Source organism: Phycodurus eques, chromosome 1, assembly GCF_024500275.1.
Source record: "Phycodurus eques isolate BA_2022a chromosome 1, UOR_Pequ_1.1, whole genome shotgun sequence".
In the NCBI taxonomy this organism is placed as follows: domain Eukaryota; kingdom Metazoa; phylum Chordata; class Actinopteri; order Syngnathiformes; family Syngnathidae; genus Phycodurus; species Phycodurus eques.
In genome coordinates, this window is record NC_084525.1 from 27882799 (window position 1) to 27899635 (window position 16837).

The following is a 16837-nucleotide window of genomic DNA, read 5'->3' on the forward strand; positions in this document are numbered from 1 at the left end:
GGTAAAAGCAAAATTATGCATTGTAAAAATGCATTATACATAGGTAGAAGGGTTTTCCAGAATTTTGAGGTCAATTTTGGGGATGCGCATTATACATGGGTGCACATTATAAATGCGAAATTATGGTACATTACAAGTAGAGATGAAACAGTTTATCGTTAACTATAAACTAACATTTAAAACAGTTAGCATAGATCATTTTATCATCATGGAGTACAGATACATTATTCGTCTGCTATATGACGGTCGTTGCTTTGCGGTCCCACTGTATTGCAGATTTTTATTTGTACAATTTGTACCATATTCTTGTGTTATCCAATGCTCTTGCTCTCTCTCAATATATTATGTTTCAGCCTCCCACGATAGCAAATCTTTTCGGACGGTGTATTTTCCCAAAAGGTATCACAATAGTATAAATGATAGTATCGTTATTTTTTTTAATTATTTTTATGCCACTGACGTAATGGTATCACAATAGTATAAATGATAGTGTAATTATTTTTTTAATTATTTTTATGCCACTGACGTAATGGTATTATAAAGCATAATAATTCAAGCCATAAAATTCTAAGTGAATGATTATTTGCTAAAAGCAATAAAGTTTATCAATTTGAACATTCAATATATTGTCTTTGTAGTGTATTCAATTAAATATAGGTCGAACATGATTTGCAAATCATTGTATTCCGTTTTTATTTATGTTTAACACAATGTCCCAACTTCATTGGAATTGGGGTTGTACATCCTTTTTAAGAACTATTAACTTTCAATACTAAAGAATATTTAACATTGGCATTGTAATGTGGAACAATAAGTAAAATATCTAAGATAAATAAAAAAAATACAGGAAGTCCTCGATTTACGAACGAGTTAACCTTCCTACGCTGGCGACCTAACACGATTTTCCGCGTAAGTCGGATTTCACCGTTAAAGTCGAAATTTACGGCGAAATACTTCTGTTACGGGTATTGTCCTATGTGATTGTGACAGCAAGCTCAGTGTGTGCGGGCGTGTGCGTTGACGTGTGAGTGAGACGGGACTGCAAAGGAGGAAGGAGTGCGCGCCAGTGCGAGTGTGTACAGTAGCACGTGTAGTGGCGGCGACCGGGGAAGGGTAGCAATTAGCGGAGGACCCGTTGATGTTGAATGTGCAGAGGAGCTAATAAAGCCATTAAAGCAACAAATCGGTGCTTCGTGCCTTTATTGTTGCTCCCACTCAGCTCAGCTATGCAACGAGAGAAGGGAGTTAACCCCTGCGTCTCCCGACCACGGTCAGGTGACCGTAGCAGGAAAGGTTAACAGTTCGTATTAAGAAACTAAAATACATTAAAATAAAAAAATAAGATTCTGTACTTACCATTACTGCTGAGAGTGTGAAAAAAAGGAGGGCGAAAAAGGCAAAGATACTCCCACTGCACAAACACAGACAAGCACTATGCACTAGCTAAGCAGAAACACTTTGGTGCTGGGGACAAAATGACGGACGAGGCACGGGCGTCGTAAAGTCGTAGGTCGAGTACATCGTAACTCGAGGACTTCCTGTATAAATAAATTAGACTCAGGCTCTGTTCGCAAAAACTGCACTTAAACATTTGGCACATTGGTATCGAGTCATTAACCCACTAAAACGTCTTAAAGCCTGCCAAATTTAATTTTTATTTTTTTTTTAAAAACACCATGTATGTGCTCAAAAGCATCTGGGCTTTGTCACTGTTTTAAAATCAGATGCCATACATTTTCGTAAATAGTTGTACAAAGTTGGCAAGACGAAGTCGTCACTTCTCAAGGAACAGACTGTGGACCAAACCTCCATCATCGGGTCTGTGCAAGTCATTTTCTCACAGGTATATATGTATACAATATTTGGCTGGTCTGTCTTCGAGCAATTTAGCAAAGCTTATTAGCTAGTCTGCGAGTAGATAACAGGGCGCTATCCCTTTTACTGTTAAAAGAGCATGTCTGTGCCCATAATCTGAGGAACAAAGAAGTCAATCAATTAGCCATTCCCTCAATGATCAGAATCAGAATCATGATGTTAAACATGACTGAATTTTCACTCCATCTATTTTTGAATCAACTTTCCAGTTGAAATGTAAACCACAGCCGCAGTCTCCTCTCGCTCTGCAATAGATATACACAACATTCTCCTTTTCGACTGACACTTAACACATTCTAACTACTTTGGTAGAGAGAAGAAGGCTAAAATCATCATTCAAGCCAGTTACTCTGTTTTCTCAATGGCCCTGCCTTGGTCAAATGACATGGAAGGATTTGCTCACTAGTGGTGCCATCAGAGGTCGCTTGTCATGGTGAACAGCTATAGTGATATGTTCCCAACATGCTTGAAAATCATTATAGGTGTCATGTAAAAGGCAGACCCTTTGGTTTGACAGATACACCATCCGCTTAGCACAATAATATCTTATTTTCACTTTGTGTACGAGGATAATGTATTTGTTTTGTGCTTTTACAGTATGCTTGGCTATTTGCTAAATTATAACTTTAATAATTATTTGTAGAACCAAATCCCAGTTTGGCTGCATTTTGTGTTTATTTGTTCTGCTTTAGTCATGTATTACTTGGACACCTTCTTTCTGTTTATATTCTTGTGACCAATAGGAAGAGAGTCATGAGATGTCACGTGTTTGTTGTGCATTTTGGTACTTGGAAGTTTTACACAACACGAAGCGAACCAGGTGCCAAACCCATTACCAGGTTGCGATGTGTAAAAGCACCTACATTTCTTGGGTTCTTGCATGCTTGAAAACCAATTTTGCTTGTTGCCGTTTACAATTTTTGATATATAAAAAGTGTATGGAGTTGCTGATTTTATCATTTTTGCATTAAAAAAAACTTTTGTTTTAGGCGCTTTTACAGGTATCTGTAATTTTTTTTGGTCTACATTTCCTTTGTCAATACCATGATAATACCAATCATGATCATTTTTGTCATGATAACCCTGATATCAAAAAAGGTCATACTGTTTCATCTCTGTCAAACTCTCTGTCAAACTTGGTGAACTAATAAGGAAAAAATATTCACATATTGTCACACACAGTGGATTAGCATAGAGCAGGGATGGGCAAGTGGAGGCCCGCAGGCCACATGTGGACGCAGTTTATATGTTCATCAAACATAAAGGCAAGACTACATAATCAGATTGCTTTGCAATGCTGTCAGCCATGATGGATTTTGTGGTGCGAATGATTTGCACGAAGCACAAAGTTAACTCCGAGTAGGAGACTCGCACAGTTAACAGGAAGCGCACCCTAGCATCACAAAACATAACTGACAGGGAAGTTACTATACTGCACACAACTCACAGTCAGGGTTTCATGAAAACAAAGTGCAACATAAATGTAACCTGAAAATCATCCATCCATCCATCCATCCATTTTCTGAGCCGCTCATCCTCACGAGGGTCGCGGAACAAGACAAATTCAACAAACTACGGGTGACATAACACACATAAACGATAATGACGATAGTGTCCTTATTATGGGAAAAATTCAGCATTTCATGGTGCAATGCATGCTGGGAACCAAAGTTAAATGCGAAAAAAAAACTGTGATTTTTGTTTTCTTCACAAGAACTGTTTACAGCTCGTTTAAGGTCCTTGAGGAGTGACTAAAATGTGTGTCATCCAAAAACATATTTAATGTCGGTAATAGTGTTGCAAGCACGTATGGTGGCTTGGACAAGTGGCAGGACAGGGGAGACGTACCAGGTTTTCTTCAACAAAGCTGAGTGAACTGCCCTATATTGCAAAGTGAGTAGGCCGTGTAATTTTGGGGAGTTTGAATGACATGCAGGACAAAAAGAGTATAATATTAAAATTTTGAGTGAGCTGATTTTTGTGAAAAAATGCACAAAATCAAAATTCTTGCACTTCATGTTGGTTTGCTTTTCAGCAGTTTTGTGCCAACTTTGATGGTAATTGTAATGTATTTTGCACTGGGAAGAAAGAAACAAAAAATAAAATTAAAAAAAAAAAAAAAGTACCATGTGTTTTTTTTTGTTTGTTTGTTTGAAACCCTTTGTTGTTGAAGAGTGGATCTTTTATACATGTATTTGAGCATGAAATATGTTAAGATACTGTAAAGTACATTGGTTCAATAAAAAAACGGACATACATATATTTTATACTTATTTAAAATGGCATTTTGTCATGTATCTGTTTAGGAAGTGTGCAGTCCTTTGTGGCCCCCTGGTAGCGCTGATGAAAAATTGCGGCTCCTTCCATCATTTAAGTTGACCATTCCTGGCATACAGCATCGCTCATTTGACGAATGCTCTTTCTGAAGGCTTCCTGACATTAACTACACTACTTGTGAACTGTCTACAGCACTATCTTTTGAGCAAAAAAAGTAGTGCCATGACATTAAGACCAGAAAGTATGTAAAAGGCAAAGCTGAACAAACACTCAGAGGCACGCTTGGCTGTCACCAACTTGAAAGACGGGAGTCAAACAGTATCTCTGTTCTCCCAAGTGTTCATTTAACAAGTCACAAGCCTGTTGCTGTTTACTGTGGAGGGAAATCCAGTGAGCTCCATCCAAAAAACACAAATTCCATTGCTGGTTTAATTTTTTTCCATTGAATCCACACACCACACACACAACCCTTTCCTTTTTCCTAAAAATGACCCTCCACCCTTGGTTCTATCTCACACATCGTGCTGGATTCCTGGAGCACAACAGCTGCAAAAAGGAATTTCTGGAGCCAGATTGGCAGAATCATGAAGTCGGGAAAAAAGATAATCCTCTGGCGGGTTCCCCCACAGGATCTGGGGTGTGTATGGCGGGGGGGGGGGGGGGGGGGGGGGGGGGGGGATATGAGGCCAAGGAGAAGCCCCGGCCAAATATAACAAACAAAGAGGATTTCCCTGGCTCTCCCAGGCAGCCCGTTCCACTATTTGACAATGGTTTCCATGGGAGTTGTTTTTGCATCATTACAGTATCAACGTGTCGGTGGTCCGGAGCGCCACTTATTCACCTCACTTTAAAAAAAAAAGTGTGCTAGGCAAATTGTTGCTAACATCTCTCTGAACTTCAAGAGGAGAATCTCCAACAGAATTTGGAGAAGCCTTTGCTTCAAAATAAGGAAGTTGCACATCCCTCCTGCTGCTGCTGCTAGATCTGGCCTGACATTAATTCTGCTGGGGGCTAATGGGGTGGACAGGCCGAAGCACAAACCTATGAGTCATAATACATGTTATTTCCATCCAGAGTGGAGTGTCACTACACCTTATGTTTGAAAAGAATGAGCTGTTTGATCACACTGACTCCAACGAGGAGATGACGATGATATTGTAAATATCCTTCAATTGTTTGAGAGGGGGTAAAGATAGCCGTCTGTGTCTCAGCTGATAAAAGCTACGGCACGCACTCAGAGTAAATAAAAACACAGACTTACACTCACCATCATCTAGGTAAGCCTGGTCCAGGTTCTCCTCCTTCACTGTCACCCTCCTCGCGCTATCTGTTGGCGTCCCCCCGGGAGGTACTCTGGCTTTCTGGTGCCCCTTGTGAGCGTACGTCTGCTGCTGAATAACGGTTGGGTATTGCTGAGAGGAGTCCCCGGCCACCTCGGGAGGCGGAGATGGGTGGGTCCCCTGCGGAGAGTAGCCTTCGCAGTAAAGGACGGGCTGGTTGTCAGGCTGTGTTTGGTCTCCTGCCCGAAGTAGGTGCTGGTTGGTGGGGGAGAACTGGATAATGGAAGGGTTCTGCCCTGCACCCATTGGAGGGGCAGATGGCGCTTGAGAACCCGTGTGGACCAGGACAGAGCAGTGGGGGTCAGGGATCAATGGCCCAGTCTGCTGATAGGTGCCCGAGCTGTTGCTCAGGCTTTTCCCTGCGCGAGAGAAGACAATGGCCGGGCTTTGGTTTGGGAAGCGGGATTCTTGGCCTGTGAGGCTGAAGCCAAGGCGCTGGCAGGAGGCCATGCTGGAAACGAGGCCGTGATCAGGTTGGAGGACGCTGTGTGGGTTGTGGTAGTAGGAATGAGGGAGTATGCCCATGATGGGGGGCATGGCAAAGCTCATGTGGTCCAATTCATACTCGTCTAGGGGTTCGGTCTTGATGGATGGAGCTGAACAAAGACATGTATGGTGGTCTTGTGAGAACATGCTTTTAACTCAATTGTATTGTCACCACTGTCTTTTTGTTTGCATAGAGTTAAGAAAAAAATTGTTGTTAGGTTAGTAGGATTGGAATGGGACTTTTAGAATATATGTAATATAGTCAGACAATAAATGTACCAAATTAAATTTCTGTTTTGGACAAACAGCTAAAAAAATTCTAGAAGCGATCTGAAGGCAACTTGTATCTTCCCCAAAAGTTTTGCCTCGAATGCTACATTTAGACTATGTTCCCGCCGGACACAGCAGCCCTGTTTCAGGCCAAAAACATGTGCTGCGGTGGTTACGTTGCAGATGAGAAAGCCAGTTGGCCCTTGTAAAAAAGGGTGAACGGAACCAAACCTGACGTACGTAATAAGGCATAACACCACATGGAGGCGTTCCCAAGTGGAAGGGGAAGCATATTTTTACTCCAAATGTCTCACATCTCCTACAACTCTTCTAAAGCTAGGACATGTTTAACTTGGTTTGCTTACAATGCCTGGTGTGACAAATGCAATTTAATGTGCTCACAGTTTCTGTGACCAACGGGCTCGTTTTCATGTTTTGGTTCGACAGACAGCTTAGTGAATTAGTCCTTTTACCTGAATTGTTAACGCTCAGGGACCAGAACCAAATTACTAAGCGTGAACACAGCATGAGTAGACATATAGTGGATTACACATCGTATGTAAAAATACTGAGTGTCGTGTACTGAGCTTACGTTGCAGTGGTGTGTAGGTGAAGTGCTGGGGCTGACTACGCTTCCTCTTCCCGTTGACCACACAGAAGGTCACTTTGACAGGATGGCAGACGGACGAGTCGCGGTAGGACGGTACCTCCACAAACAGCATGCTCTTCGGTACAGCAACAATTAAATGACTCCACTCTTTGTGTGCATTGACTTGTAAGACCACGTTATGAGTGTGATGTCATATACTTACTGGCTGGCTCTTATCTTTGTCCACGGTCGCTTCCATTTCCCAAATTTGCATTCCATCTGAGAGAAGACATCAGAAGTCGGTTACTTATCTATACAACATCACTGTTGCATTTTAGGTAATCTGAGGTCCAAAGAGTCTTTTGAAGAAAATGTCAATTAAGTGCTGACGTCTCCCAAGGCCAAAATGTTAACAAAAGTGGAAACAAAAATGGAATATAGTATTAATGTTTTTTGTTTGACTTGAAGGCTACTTCCTGGTTCATGGAGGATGACGCAAATTGAGATTATAAATAACTGGATGGTGCCATTTCTAATCTAAACTAGACAGTTTCATTCACTGCATGATGGAAAAAATACCTGTGGAAAACAGTGAACATACAACCCCAATTCCAATGAAGTTGGGACATTGTGTGAAACAAATAAAAACTGTATACAATGATTTGCAAATGTTCAACCTATGTTTCATTTAATACACTACAAAGACAAGATATTTAATGTTCAAACTCATAAACTTGATTGTTTTTAGCAAATAATCCTTAACTTGGAATTTTATGGCTGTAACACGTTCCAAAAAAGCTGGGACAGGTGGCAAAAAAGACTGAGAAAGTTGAGGAATACTCGACAAACACCTGCTTGTAACATCCCACAGGTGAACAGGCTAATTGGGAACAGGTGGATGCCATGATTCTATCAAAATTTTAGGATAAAACCATGCCTCTAAAGACACCTTTGAGTTTAGCTCATTGTTAGCTTCATGCTAATTCCAATGAAGTTGGGACAATGTGTTAAACATAAATAAAAACAGAATACAATGATTTGCAAATCATGTTCGACCTATATTTAATTGATTATACTACAAAGACAAGATTTTTAATGTTAAAAATGATAAACTTGATTGTTTTTAGCAAATAATCATTAACTTAGAATTTTATGGCTGCAACACGTTCCATAAAAGCTGGGACAGAGTCATGTTTACCACTGTGTTACATCACCTTTTCTTTTAACAACATTCAATAAACGTTTGGGACACTAATTGTTGAAGCTTTATAGGTGGAAGTCTTTCCCCATTTTTGCTTGATGTACAGCTTCAGCTGTTCAACAGTCCGGGGTCTCCGTTGTCGTATTTTAAGCTTCATAATGCGCCACACATTTTCAATGGGAGACAGGTCTGGACTGCAGGCAGGCCAGTCTAGTACCCGCACTTACAGTACATTTTCAGTGAAGGAAAACGCAGTTATCGTGTCAACTAAAAATAGCTGCATTTTATGGATTGGTCTTAAAGTCACATGCACACCTTTGCTGGAAAGTGTATCTTAAAGGGGACCTACAAAAATGCTTCTTAAAATACTATTTTAATGTCTTGTGTACAAATAGTTGGTCTCTGGAGTGCCTGCCTACCAGTTGTGTGCAATGATTAAATCTATTGTTTGCTGACTATTTTTGAAAATATGTTAGTGAGCGATTGGTTCTGCACTCTTAGGTGGGGGGCGGATTTACATTATAACGGCCCCCACCAATGACATGAGCATTTCAGCGAGATGGCGATCCAGTGACACTGTCACACAGAAACACCAACATTCCCCACAGTCCCTCCACTCTCTGGGCTCTGCTCCCACAAGTAAAAACCAATCTTGTCACAAGGCTCTGACCCATCCCCAGTTGTCGTGGTAACAAGTCGGACTCACCATTGGCCCAGCAGTATATAGACAAGGTTGGTCCTTTAAAATTATAAAGTGTGCGATTATTCTTAATCCTTGGGGTATTTTGATGGAAGTGTGCCACAGACATGTTATTAAGACACCTGGTTAATGTATTGAATTCTGAAACAAATTCATAATGTCTCCTTTAAAACCTAGCATAGACGCTGCTCCCTATCCGTGGTATTAATGCTCTGCATAAACAATCATTTAAAGTTTCATTTGACATCACATTTTGGCTGCCAGGTAATGGTCATCTGGGTTAGCAAGCACATGACCTGATGTATGCTGCTCCTAAAATGATTCAGAATGTTCCTGGAGCTGGGAAACCCTTTTGTCTGCGTGCTAATTAAAAGCACACGGCTTGATTGAGTCAGATGGGGGGGGGGGGGGATGGGTTTGGAGGACGGTCCATACATGTTGCCAACTTTCTTCCATCAACTCCACTCCTCCTCAGTGACTGCTCTCTTGGCACTTGAGCTTGTTTGCAGTGTGTTGCAACTCCACTCTAAGGGAGACCCCGACATTTGTTCACCACTCTGGACATAATTATGAGAGGAAATGGAAATTAGGAGGAGGATTAGGGTGCTCGGAGGGGGGCGGGGGGGTTGTGGTTGTTGGACCCATCATTGCACAAGCCGGCAGAGCCAGACAGACGCAGCTGTCTCCCATTCAGAGGAATTTCGCAATTGTACCTGGCCACAATTTTATGTCATACACAAAGTTCTCCAAAACACCAGCAATCCCTTTTTGAGATATTTCCTTTTCCATGTCTGCCTCATTATCCGTTACTGCGACATGTCATAACACGGCGGCAGAGGAAAAAGAGCTTGGGATGGGATTCATGGGTTATACTGTTGTTTTAGTTGAGATAACTTGTGCAGTGCAAACAGCAACGAGCATTGATCTGAACTCAAAGATGAATACATTTAGAATGGCGCGCAGGACACATTATTCTGATCAATACGACAATGGTGTGGAAACAGGTATTCGGCATTTTGAGAGAAAGATTCTCCCACTCCGTCAAAAATCATGTATTTTCGTGTAAAAACCATGTACATTTAGTGACATAGCCATTCCTACTGAAACATTAGCTTCCTCTTAATCCCTCATCAGTGGAGTTCTCAACCAATATTCTACAAACTCTTTGATTGCAGGAACTCTTGATTTGATAGAGGCATCAGTTATTGCTCCAGACCCAAGCTAGAAGGCGATTAATTTTGATACCATTTTAGTACCTAATAGGCAACCTTAGAAAAACTAAAGGCCGAATAGGACATCTACATCCTATGAGAATCATTGCCCCGAATCATACATTTAAATAAACATGTCAACTTTGACAAATAAACTTAAAATTCACATTTCTTGCCTATCAATACATTTAATTGTTTTCATTTTTTGTATTTACAACCTTTCTATACATAAAAAAAATATATTTTTAATTTCCGGTTGCAGATGGTTAAAATGATTGAAATTGAATTATCCCCTGTTTTCCTTTAAAATAAGCAAATACTGTGATACATGTCAGTTTAACCCATTTTAATCATGTGCAACCGATATACAGGTACATGTTCAAATTTAGTGAATTTAAATGACTTTTTTTTTTCAGTGTAAGAGATTCAAATTAAAATATGAAAAAATAGAAATAACGAATCCTTGCCTTGATTCAGACTCACTATAAATGAATGACTTTTTTCTTGGCCCATGCACCACCCCTCTTCATTTAAATTTTTTTTTTCCTGCCATCCTGCTAAATCTATTTACTGTTTTACAACATGTTTGCTGTGAAAAAGCTCATTAAAACAACAAATCCTGTGTTGGACTAACAGTTTTATACAGTTTTGAAAATAGGGAACTTCGAGGACAATTTGCCACATAAACAATTTCATTTAATTAAGAGAAGTAACACTAACATGAAAATTGAGTCCTAATATATGAATAAAAAGATTATTTCATTGTGAAGACATCGTGGAAAGCCAGTGAGGAAGAAAAGGCCAAGAGGAAGTGAGGTGTCCAGTGTCAGGCAAATAAAGGACTTTCTGACTCAGCAGTCGCTTTCTTGATGAGGTTACTGCAGAACAAGTGAGGGAATGCGGGAAATCACTCGAGAATGGGAAACGATGCCACTCACCATGCGTTTTCTCCATGAAAACCACTTTGGAATCGGAGCTGAAGTTCTGCCCGCTCAGGATCATCTGCTGGCCTCCCAGAACGGGGCAGCTGTCCGAGTCCTGCTTCTCCACGATGGGAAGTTCATGTGCTGAACGCTGAGCTGCAAGGGACAGAAATAGTTCACCAGTTATTCTATGAATTAGAAGTGGTCCATTCTTAATGGCTAACATCAACCATTGCCAAAAACTGATAATGCACCTCAATTTATGACAATGAAGGACATAAGACTACTTAAGAAAAAAAAAAAAAAAAGAAAGAAAAGAAAAAACTAATACTGTGCTATTTTTTACATCAAAATACCTCGGTACAGTTCTGGTACCGGTACTTGGTGCAACACTTGATGGTATTATCTTCTATGGACGAATAAATCTTTTTGAGACGGGAATAAAAAATAAACAACTGAGATGTGGTTATCCCAGTTACAAGAGGGTGTGCACACTTATGCAACAATTTTATTTCAGATGTTTAATCTTACTTTCAAAATTGAAAAGATTTTTTAAAAACTTGAGTTGTACAGGCTATAGGTCACATTACTGATGGAAAAACTGTTGAAATGACTTTGCTTTGCCTTTTTCTTTTTTTTACAATCACACAATTTGAACAGGGGTGTGTGGACTTTTTATGTCCACTGTAAATTATTGCAGTTAGTAATTAGCGCTCAAACTTGTGTACTAACTTGGGCTACGTCACCACCATAGAAAAGGAACTCGGTCATAAACCGATAAGCACCTGTACACAAATAAAAGAACATGAGGTCACCATAGCAATAATAGATATGCTCTTTTCCTTATCACAAGACGACATATCATACAATGATGTCACTTGAATAAGAAAAAAAATATATACTTCTATTCCTGCAGAACATGCAGCTTCCTGTTCCTGCACTTTACCATCATGCAACTGAAACAACAATGGCAAACTGCGGTGACAACAAACAACCCCGCAACTTTTGAACCTTCGTGCGCCCAGGAGGACAACCACGACGACCACTCCCATCTGACAGATATCTTGCGTGCAGTTAGCAACGATTTTCTTCCCGACTAGAAGACAGACAGGAAATGACGCGCCATAAAGATACATTTTTGTTGTCAAAACGTACTCTTACAAGAATGTTATGTTCCTAGCAAAGATGGATAAAAAAAAGAAGCTCTTGTTTGAGTTTTGATTACACCCGTCGTTTTAATAAAGCTGTGTACACATACTTGAATGTAGCCAAGCTGCACTCGCACAGTCGAGCACACACATCGTAAAATCACGCTGTGCCCGAGCATAAAGGCATCTTTGAGTGCTGGACACCACTCCGAACTCATTTGAAAGTGTGGAGTTACAAAAATACATGGCAGAGACAGAAAGCAAAGAGTGTTTTCAATTTTGCTTACAACACTCAACGGGATGCGAGGCCACTTGTAGCGAGACGTGCTGTCCTCCAGGCTGAGGTATGTGCACGCGGAACACGAGGCGTACGCGCGTGTTCTTTCGGCCGACGTCAGTCTCGCCCTTCCTCAGCTCGATGTCGGCGTTCCGCAGCTTCAGGATACCAGCACAGTCGATTCTGTGAGACGGGATGAATAAGCACAGTGTTTGCGAATGTCGCCGTGTCGGGATGCTAATGATAGAAGTAGCTGAACCAAACAATGACAGCCATGACCCCAATGAGGACAAGCACTACAAAAAAATGGATGAGTGGCTGTCCCCATTACAAATCAGGTAAAATAGAGGGCACTACTTAGCTGCAACCAGCAGAGGTGCTGTTGATTCACACTTAACTAGTTTGTGGTCTAAAGAAGAACAATGTGGCATCGTCTACGGGACGTTGAGCTCCAGACACGCAGACCAGAAGGCAATATGATGGCATAGTAATGTGCAATACAACACTGATATGGAAACAGGAGTTCAGAACATTTTGAGAGATTTTGATAATCGATTAATTGTTTAGAGAGCTTAATTTACTTTAAATTGTCCAAATCCTCAGAATTTCAGCCTCTCAACAGTAAATATTCTCAGATTTCTGTAGTGCTCCATTTTAATCAAAATAAGACATTTGGAAACATCTGCTTTTACTTTGGAAAACAATGATCAACATTTTTGTCTGTTTTCTGATGGATGTTACTGATCAAACCTGTCAGTGAATCATAATCAATTTATGTTTGTGCATTTTCTGAGCTATCAATTTGAAATAATGTCCTGTTTTTTAAATGATTATTATTTTATTAAAGGGATGGAAATATGTATTTTTTAAACCAATTCATCCCCCCCAAAAAATAAAAATAAAATAAAATAAATCAACAGATTAATTGATTATTAAATCATCGTGACTTGCAGCCCTAAAAACAAGCATGGACACACACATTCGCACCTGTGTACAATGTAGTCTTCAATTAACCTAACATACATGTTTGTGGGACGTGGGAGGAAACTGGAGTACCCATAGAAAACCCACGCAAGCACTGAGATAACACGCAAACTCCACACAGGAAGGCTGCAGCCGAGATTTGAACTCCAACTGTGAGGCAGACATGCTAACCACCATTTCACTATGTGGCCCCAATTCTTCATGATACTGTATATCTACATGTACCTGAAATGTTCAACAAAAAGCTTAAGCTTAAGTGTCTTTTAAGACTTCAAATAAATAAATAAAATTTTAAAAAATAACATCCACCCATCAAAATTGAAAAGGGACACAATTTTTGGCTCATGTTGACATCTCAAGTAATGTTACAAACATACACAAGAAGTGCTTTCAGTAACAGAATGTTTTAAGCCCAGTTACTTCTCCTGTAAGTAAAAATTGGTTACACAAGTAACTTATTAATCGTAAAACAATAACGTTTAGTAATTGTCAACATTTTGATACATAGTGCTTCCTACGCTGAGTAATTATTTACGGACTAGTGGGGAAAGAGTTTTCCTGATGCTAACAGAATTGTCACGTCTCGTTTTTGTTTGGGTTCTGGATTCTTGTGCAATAGTCGGACCATATTTTTCTTCGTTCGATTCAAACTTTAGCTTGAGAAATATAGAACCGGAAATTTAAAAGACCCATGATATTCTCACATTGCTCTCATGTTGTTCTTCGGTTCTAGGGGCATCTCCAGGACTTTGGTTCCATTGACGATCTTCTCAAAACTGTTTGTCGTCACTGTCTTTCCGGTGATGCGGTGCACTTGGTAGAAGGCGTGCGGCTTGAGAATGCGCTCGTCTGCCGTCCCAATGAAGATTTGCAGGCCAAGCGCCTCTTTGCCTTTGTAGCCGCGTAACTGCAGAGGACAAAAAAAGGGGATTTTTTTTTTTAGATGCACAATGATCAACAATTAAATGTCACATGAAAGCAATTGTATGTGACATGTTTAACCGGTTGTATTTGTGGCATTACTTGTTTTAAAAAAGTAAAACATGCTTGCCTAACAACAAATCTGACAACAGGCTAACAGAGCGCTCACATGCTGCCGACCATAGCTCCAATTACCGGAAACAAATTCCTTGTGTGTTTTTTTGGACATACTTGACAAATAAAGATGATTCTGATTTTGATTCTGATTAGTGGCCCATAACTAGAACCCCAGTATTATTTTTGTTGTCGTATTAGCAGTATTTTCACTTGTTACGTTGCGCTGTTTCCACTTGTTTATTCCCACTAAGGTTGGCAGTTTTTGTTTTCTCCTGGATTTGCATTTCTTCTGACCACCCTGAACAGTGTTTAGTCTGACAGATAGCTAACAGTTCTCCAAAAGAGAGGCAAAGCTTTGAGCTGTATATTTGTCATACATGTTCAGTACAGTGGAACCTTGGATCACGAATGCCCTGATTAATGAACAATTCTGTTTACAAACAAAAATATTGCCTCTGTTCTTGTCTATACTTTGGTTCACAAAGGGTCTTGGAATGGCCGTGGAAAGCTCAGTTGTGTTTCTATTGTCTCAGTGCATTATGCATTGCAAGTATCTTTGTTTTTTTTTTGCTCTAAATTAGCCAGTAGTATTTGCTCCCAAAAAACTGAAAACTGCTTGCGATAGTGTTATTCGGAATCCCTAATCGTAATATTATAGGGAATACTGTAATAGCCAAACATGTATGTTTGTGATCTTGCTGTGCAGTGTGGTTTGGTGAAATCTACTATCTGTACCATTGTAATAATAAGAATAACAACAACAATAATAATAATAACAATTTGCATAGTGTTTTCTCAACACCCAGATGCTTTACATAAGTGCACAAAGAGACAAGTAAAAATAAAACTGTGTGATGGGTGGCAGGGGGTGAGTTGGCACAGATGGGTAGCACAGCATCACAGCCAAGGCCGACACCGAGAAGGAGTCAACGCCCAAGCATGGACAGCGGCAAAAACAGACGAACGGGCAGAAGGTGGAGCAGGATCTACCACACCATGGCAGATGGATTCACAAGTCTGCCTGAGCACATCAGATTGGAAGCTGAAGGGAGCTAGTTAGCCAGCTAACTAGCCGGGTGAAATCCCAGCCAGCAAAGGCTAACCACACCGAGACAGGTGAAAGCTTGCACAGATTTCACCTTTGGTCACAGTACGGCAAACAACTCTTGTTGGTGTGGATACATGAAAAAGCTCACTTGTGATAGCATGCGGCCATAAAACTATGCAAAAAAGGCTAAGACATCGCAAAGTGTGTTTTCAAATATTTCTGTTGTACTCCAGTGGTTCTCAAACCTTTTAAACCAAGTACCATCTCAGAAAATACTTAAAATAAAAATACTCTCCAAATACCATCATAAGGACCAAGATGTGTGCTTCAAAAACAAGATAGATGTATTCCTAAAAAAAAGTATATTACATATTATTACAAGCCACTGTGCCATTACATTTGCAACATTAACATTGCGCTTAAATATAGGGGGGAAAAAACTGTTGTAAAATAATGACTTGATAAAAATGTATTGCACAGAACTTAAAAGGAAACATTGTACCTCAATAAAAGATTAAATATAATTTTTTTGTACTAAAGAGTTAAATACAACTGAACTATATAGACAGTGATTATTTCACATACCACCAGAGGGAGTCCATGCACTAGTACCACACTGTTGTACTGTATTTAATTTTAAGTAGACATTAATAAAAAAAAAAAAAAAGAAAAAAAAAAAAACAATCTAAAAAATTGAAAAAATATAAAAAATATAACAAATAAAAAGTTAGGCATGATTCCTTCTTGTACTGGAATGGATTAATTCTATTTCTGTTCATTCCAATGGGAAACATTGCTTTGGTTCGCAAACCATTTCAATTCGCAAACGCCGTCTCGAAACAAATTAAGTCCGAGAACCAACGTTCCACTGTACTTTTAACATAACATCATTGCCATTAGTCTAAGATAAGTCTTAACTCTATCTTAATGCTAACATACAAAACTTAGATTTGCATTGCTGTTGTTTATTATATTGTATTCCCTTTAAACCATCAAACAACTGTTACTTTAGCATAAACACCGCAGAAATACATACAAATAGAACATCAACAATACTCGCACAATTATAATTGTTTTAGCTTTAGTTCGCTGACTGTTTACGCAGACTGGGTAGCACAGTAAGTGTAATATGTGTGGCTTGTAAGCCAGTGCTTTGCTTAAAAAAATTTTTTTTTTTTTTTTTTTTTAAATGTAAAAATAAAAAAAAGCGGGTGCTTACAACTGTTGCTTTCAATAGACAGAATTTTATGATAAATACAGTATCATCCAAAACATTTGAATATCATTTCAAACATTACACTTGCATTACACAAAAAGAAATTGCTAACAGATTATTAGACTTTAAAAAAAGAAAATGCACCAGAAGTGTGTGGACGCTGGTGTGCATGTCCCCTTCTCAACCCTGAAAAATAGCAATCTTTGAATGACAATCATTATTGTGAGATTATTGTGAGACTGCTCACAAAAAGT

At 39.6% G+C, this 16837-nt stretch overlaps 1 protein-coding gene across 2 annotated transcripts in view; it reads right to left on the minus strand.

The window, feature by feature from the left end:
* The window catches only part of nfatc2a (nuclear factor of activated T cells 2a), a 36312-nt gene that overhangs the window by 12334 nt on the left and 7141 nt on the right, over nucleotides 1–16837 (minus strand). The window contains exons 4-9 of one of the 2 annotated variants that reach the window (XM_061697201.1): nucleotides 13986–14188; nucleotides 12308–12480; nucleotides 10888–11028; nucleotides 7061–7116; nucleotides 6841–6973; nucleotides 5420–6088 (exon numbers count right to left, since the gene is read on the minus strand). In XM_061697201.1, coding sequence (XP_061553185.1) covers nucleotides 5420–6088; nucleotides 6841–6973; nucleotides 7061–7116; nucleotides 10888–11028; nucleotides 12308–12480; nucleotides 13986–14188 — 1375 coding nt within the window. Of the gene's footprint in view, nucleotides 1–5413; nucleotides 6089–6840; nucleotides 6974–7060; nucleotides 7117–10887; nucleotides 11029–12307; nucleotides 12481–13985; nucleotides 14189–16837 lie in introns of both variants that reach the window. The other variant, XM_061697114.1, reaches the window with a different exon arrangement.